This window comes from Notolepis coatsorum, assembly GCF_963971535.1.
Source record: "Notolepis coatsorum genome assembly, chromosome: 10".
NCBI lineage: Eukaryota > Metazoa > Chordata > Actinopteri > Aulopiformes > Paralepididae > Notolepis > Notolepis coatsorum.
This window is the reverse complement of record NC_140174.1, coordinates 11,756,871-11,763,303: the sequence shown is the minus strand read 5'-3', so window position 1 is coordinate 11,763,303 and position 6,433 is coordinate 11,756,871. Positions and strand designations below refer to the sequence as shown.

At 44.8% G+C, this 6,433-nt stretch overlaps 1 protein-coding gene across 1 annotated transcript in view; it reads left to right on the top strand.

Moving 5' to 3' along the window:
• The first annotated feature begins 723 nt into the window (after positions 1-723).
• fam234a (family with sequence similarity 234 member A) overlaps positions 724-6,433 on the top strand; it is a 51,322-nt gene continuing 45,612 nt past the window's right edge. The window contains exons 1-3 of the mRNA XM_084323874.1: positions 724-796; positions 1,707-2,036; positions 6,287-6,397. Coding sequence (XP_084180000.1) covers positions 1,739-2,036; positions 6,287-6,397 — 409 coding nt within the window. The 5' untranslated portion in view covers positions 724-796; positions 1,707-1,738. The remainder of the gene's footprint in view (positions 797-1,706; positions 2,037-6,286; positions 6,398-6,433) is intronic.

The following is a 6,433-nucleotide window of genomic DNA, read 5'->3' as shown; positions in this document are numbered from 1 at the left end:
AGGAGCTGTTAGTATGGCCACGTCCCGCTTATGTAGAGGAGCGGATGTGGGTGTGGCCAGGCGGATGGGTGTGTACATGTGAAGAAAATTATTCAGTATTAGATTGATAAGGGATAGGGTTCCACTAGAGTGCAGAGCGCTCGCTATACTCATATAACTATGGTTATAGGATAACCGTATGTTTTAAGTGAGCGTGTGTTATTGGATTGATTGATTGATTGATTGATTGATTGATTGATTGATTGAAAATTGTATTAATGTCTGCCTTGTTTCGAACTGGTTATGCTTAGGCCCTCTTTCGAAGTCGCCCTCTTTCGAAGTCGCCCTCTTTCGAAGTCGGTTATGCTTAGAGTTTGGAATCAGGGCTGCTGGTGGTCTATCGTCGCCCTGCTCTAAAGATAAACTCTAACCATAACCGACTTCGAAAGAGGGCCTAAGCATAACCAGTTCGAAACAAGGTGGACATGAATACAATTTTCAATCAATCAATCAATCAATCAATCAATCAATCAATCAATCCAAGGCAATAACACACGCCCCTTGAGAGGGCGCTGCAGCTGGACCCTACTCGGGCGTTTAGTAAAACACACGCCCATTACACTGAAATCAACCAATAGTAACTGTGACAGACCAGTGAATGAACCAATCGAATTAATTTGAACCCAGAGGTGGGCGTTGCCTCTGTGATTTGTTCACGCAGCTGAGGTTGTTGACAGGCAGCTACAGGACACTCAGGTAGCCGTGCGAGCTAACAGTTAGCTAGTTAAGAAAGAAAGAGACGGCAGTTGAAACCAAAGTAAGAAAAACGTCTAGTAAACGAACTACTTCAAAATGAATGTAATGTAAATTATTTGGTCATTTGTTTGTTAACGTTACAGGTTGAAGGTTGACGTGTTATTGTCAGTAATTCAGAAAGCCAATTTATTTAGCCACTGTTTTGGGATTAGCCAGCTGTAAACATTTTTTTTTTTTTTTTTTTTTATAAATCTGACCGCACAAGATATCAGTCGTAGCTAACGTTACGCCACTAATAATGCCTAAGAAAACATCCGACATTTCATTTAAATGGTTGATAAGTTAGATATCACTATGAATTGAAAATGGGGGACCCTGATGTAAACAAGACGAAAGTCTTTCTCTGGTCTGCATCCCCTTAACAATTGTATGTATTGAGCTGTACTGTACTGTACCCATTCTGCAATCTGTTAATAAAGTTTTCAATCAATCAACGTCTCAGAAAGTATGGAATAGTGCCACGATGTGGCTCTGGCTAGAGAACAAAAATGACATGGCTTGCTTGCTGGGACAGGAATGATGGTCATGGTTTTTTTTTGTTTTGTTGAGAAATCTCTGGAGTCAGTGCTGGCAAGTGTGAATAGGCTTAAAAAACCCACAACAGCCTGTGTAGCAGAAATAGCTGGAGGCGTAGGCGGCTTGTATTTTTTATTTTTTTATATATCTGCCACATAGCTTTGTCTGCACTCTTATTATCTGAACAGGCAAATGCAGGTCTCTGATCTAGAATGGAATAAGAGGCAAACCACGGTGTCGCACACTGGGCCAGTTCACATAGCCGGATTAGAAATGTATAGAGTTCTGCCATTCAGAACCTAGGTCACTCACTCTGCAGAGGACGGGCATTGTTGTTAATAAGTGTCAGTTTCCCTCGCTCAGAGAGCTCTCTTCTTCTGTCTCGTTGTGTTAAGTCTGCAAGGTGGTAATGCATTGAAGAGAGACGATGGAGGCCACCGAGCGCGCCGCCACAGAAGTTGACCCTCTGAAGAGGGCAGAGGACGGGGGTGAGTCTGGACCAGTGGCGCCGGCGGCACCAGCACCAGCAGCGGAGCTGAAGAAGAAGAAGAAGGGCTGCGGCGGGAGAGGCCTGGGCTTCGCCAAGCTGTCCCACTGGCGGACGGCGGTCTTCTTCCTCTCCCTGTTCCTCTGTCTCACCGTCGTCTTTGCGTTCTCCTTCATCATCCCCTGTCCCGTCAGACCACAGTATCTCAGTGCCTGGAACAGAACCTTCGACCACGCAGGTGACGGGTCACAGGGGAGAGAGAAGCTTGGCTGTGCGCATTCGATTAGATTCAAATGTATTTTATGGGGCGGCTGGGTAGCGCAGTGGAGAATGCACTCGCCTACCACCGCAGAGACTCTGGGATAAAATCCAGCTGTCAGCGGTACCTCCGGCTTGGTCAGTCGTCCACTCCATACTATCACAATTGGCAGTGTTAGCGGGTGGGAAGCCGGTGGGGTATGTGTGTCCTGGTCGTTGTAAACTGCGGTTCCTACTGGTCGGTCGGGGCGCCTGTTCAGCAGGGAGGGGAGCGGAGCGGGGGGAAATAGCGTGAACCTCCGCACGCGTTACATTCCCCCCGTGAGAGTCCTCGCTGTCAGGTGAAAAGAAGCGGCTGTCTGACTCCACATGTATCGGAGGAGGCATGTGGTAGTTCTACACCCTCCCTAGGCTGACAGTGGGACAATGCGCGCAACGACCAGGAAGGGAATTGGCATAACGACTAAATTGGGATGGGAGCAAAAATACAGAAAGTTATAAAAAAAAATAAAAAATTTATTGTCGTCATACAGAACAAGTACAGTACAACAAAAATAAGTTTGGCATACAACCAGAGTGCAAATGTAACAGTAAAGTGCAATAGGGATGTACAAGTGATTTCAACTGGGTATAAAATATATAAATTAGTACTACTAATTTACTAATAGTGCTAATCAGATTTATGTACAGAGTTGTATGTACAGTAGGGCTGGGCGATATGATGATATTATATAAATATCGGGTACAGTTCATTAACGATACACTTTTTAAACGTATCGTGGATATCGTGATGTTTTGCCCAAGAGGATTGTGTCGCGTCAATCTGGTCCACGCGTTCAAACTTTTGAACAGTTCCGCCCCACACACACACTACTGCATCAAAGTTACTACTTATGATAACAAAGGCATTCGTTTTGTGGCATTAACGTTATATAGTTACACGTTCAATAACATCAGTGTATTTACATAGCAACGTCCGAGGTCGACCTAGATAGATAGCAAGCATTAGTCGTTCATATCTCAGCCTGTGCTGACTCAGTTGTGCCCATTCTGCAGTCTGTTAATAAAGTTTTCAATCAGACAGATGTATGGAAAGGCTTTTATTATAACATTCGTTGCAGTAAAATCATTATGCCTCGTTTAGTCATCCTGCGGAGCTAAAAGCGTCGGCCGCGGGGAGCTACCGCTACCGTTGTTGTTGTCATTGAGCTCTCGTCAAAATCAATGGCGGATATAGCGGAAGTAAAAAATGTATACGCGCTTGCCGATTGGTGCTAAGAACAGCAGGGCAGGTGCAAGCGGTGTGACGTAATTGGCAGACTCGACTGTCAATCAAAATGATTGTTTGCCGTCTGAATGAATGAAAACGTTATTAATAGATTGCAGAATGGGTACAATACAGTACAGCTCAATACAACAACAGTGGACTGGAGGATGCAGACCAGAGAAAGACTTTCGTCTTGTTTACATCAGGGTCCCCCATTTTCAATTAATCATATTTCATATCTAAATCATATAATATCTCATTGCTAAATATATGCAATATATAATCTAATAATCCAACAATCTAAATCTAATATATAATATAAAAATGCTAAATGCATGGGTATTTTATTTTGTCTTTAATGTTAGCTTGCAAACTCAAATACTGTCTTGGTAAGCCTCATAATGAATTGTTTGGGGAAAAAAAGAAAAACATCGTGATGCGTATCGTGTATCGCCGAAAGGTCAGAAAATATCGTGATATCATATTTAGGCCATATCGCCCAGCCCTAATGTACAGTGATACAGGTAAGGTACAGGTATAAAGACACTATGGTAGTAAGTCATACTGGCTAGCAGCGTAACTAGTAAGAGTAGGTAAGGGATATGTACAGACTACAGACAGATGTATACAGCATTATTGTACATGCTATCATGGTTATATGCAGGTGTATAAGTAGGTATATAGAAGGATTATATGCATATTCAGACAGATATACATATAGGGGGGTGACGGTGGATCAGGTGGTAGAGCAGTTGTCTGGTAATTGGGAAGGTTCCCGGTTCAATTCCTGCCCTTCCCGGGCAGCGTGAGCAAGACACTTAACCCCTAATTGTTCCCGATGTGCAGGTTGGCACCTTGCATCGGTGTGTGAGTGAATGGGTGAATGTGAGGATTTTTGTTGTTGATAAAAGCGCTATATAAATTGCACCATTTATATGTAAATATAAATATTGAAATGCATATATACGGTATATACAGCACTATTATACATGCTATCATTCAGAGTTGTATGGATAGACTATAGTACGAGGTAGATAGTTATGATTACTATGGGTATGATTACAGTGTAGGGACAGTTGAAAGCACTGCAGATTTACTGTGTGTTTTTGCTCTGTTGGTCCCTTACAAGCACTAAATACATGTTCTATGCAGTTTGCATACAGGACAAACAGGTCCACTGACGACACGGTCTCCCAGGTACTGCACAACACCCTTTCTCACATACCTCCAACCCAATCCCCCTGAGCATCGGGTCCCCCCAGGGCTGTGTTCTCGGCCCCCTGCTGTACTCACTGTACACACATGACTGTGTGGCCAGGTTCAGCTCCAACTCCATAGTGAAGTTTGCGGACGACACAGTGGTGGTGGCCGGGGCTGATCTCTAACAACGACGAGAAGGCCTACCGGGAGGCGGTTGATGTACTGGCACGCTGGTGCCGGGATAACAGCCTACTCCTGAACATTGGTAAAACCAAGGAGCTGATCGTGGATTTTAGGAGAATACAGCAGGGGGGACACACAAGCCACTGTGGATCAATGGGGCTATCGTGGACAGGGTGAGCAGTTTTTAAGTACCTGGGAGTCCACATCACAGAGGACCTGACATGGTCAACACACATAGACACTGTGGTAAAAAAGGCAAAACAGCGCCTCTATCACCTGAGACAATTAAGGAAGTTCAGGGAAGATACTCCACTCCTTCGATTCTGGGGCTGTAGAGAGCATTCTGACTGGGAACATCACTGGCTGGTTTGGAAACAGCACGGCCCAGGACAGGAAGACCCTACAGAGAGTGGTGTGCTCAGCAGAGTGTACTATGGGTATTGCACTACCACCCCTGCAGGACTTATACAACAGGAGGTGCAAATCCAGAGCCTGCAATAATGAAAGACCCTCACCACCCCAACAACAGCCTGTTCAAGCTGCTGCGGTCAGGCAAGCGCCTCCGTACACACGCTGCAAGAACAGAGAGACTAAGGCTTAGCTTCTTCCCTCAGGCCATCAGAACACTGAACACTAGGTGGCGCAGTGGGCAAGGTGCTCGCCACTAGCGCAGGAGATGCTGGTATCGAGCCCAGCTCTCTACGTTGCTACCGGCTTGGCCGGCCGTCATACTAACACAATTGGCAGTGTTAGAGGGTGGGAAAGCCGGTGGGTGGGGATTGGACGTTGTGGACAGCGACTCCTACAGGTCGGTTGGGTGACGCCGGTGCGGCGGAAACAGGAAGTAGCGGGGGCAGCGTGAGCCTCCCACGCGTTACTCCTCGCCACAGAGTTCGAGCTGCTGCGTTGAAAATATGCAACAGGCTGCCTCCTTGTGTACCTGAGGGGACACGTGATGCAAGGCTTCTATCCTCACTACAGCCGACCAGTGTGAGGCATAGTCTAGCAACGTTCAAGACAGGGGAGGGAAGAATTGGAAATACGAAATTGGGATGGGAGAAAAATAGAAAATGGGGAGAAAAAGTGGATAAAAAAAAAAGAACACTGATCTCTCCATACACAAGCACACATGAACACACACATACACACACACAACACACATTCTGCACTCGCTCACACACAAACGCACCACAGGTCATTTAAAACACATAAGAAAAGGACACTTTAAAGGAAGGGGGAAAAAAGGACACGAAAATAACTTGTTGTGATTATTGTATAGTTAGTAATAGCAAGTATAGCATAGGGACATAGAAGTAAAACTGTATATTGTATAGTAGTGTACATAGGACCCAGTGTAGCTCAACATTGTATTGCAATTATCTCAGGACTTTAACATCAGGACTTTAACATGTCTATTTTATCATGTCTATTTTATTTCTACTTTATCATCTTCTACTTATTTTATTTACTATTGTATTCTTGCACAATGGAAGCGGGCATGGCCAACCGCATTTCACTGTATGCCCTGGTATGTATGTGATGAATAAACCTCTTGAATCTTCTGTCCCTCTCCACTGCAGCCACCTATGATTTCCTGTCCATAGAAGATGCCACCAAAGATAAGGTGATGGATGTCCTGTTTGTCCTCAAGGACAAAGAAGGTAGTGAGAATATCACCTGTGTCAACGAGGGTAAGGAAATATTCTTCAACTTTGATTACATTTCTA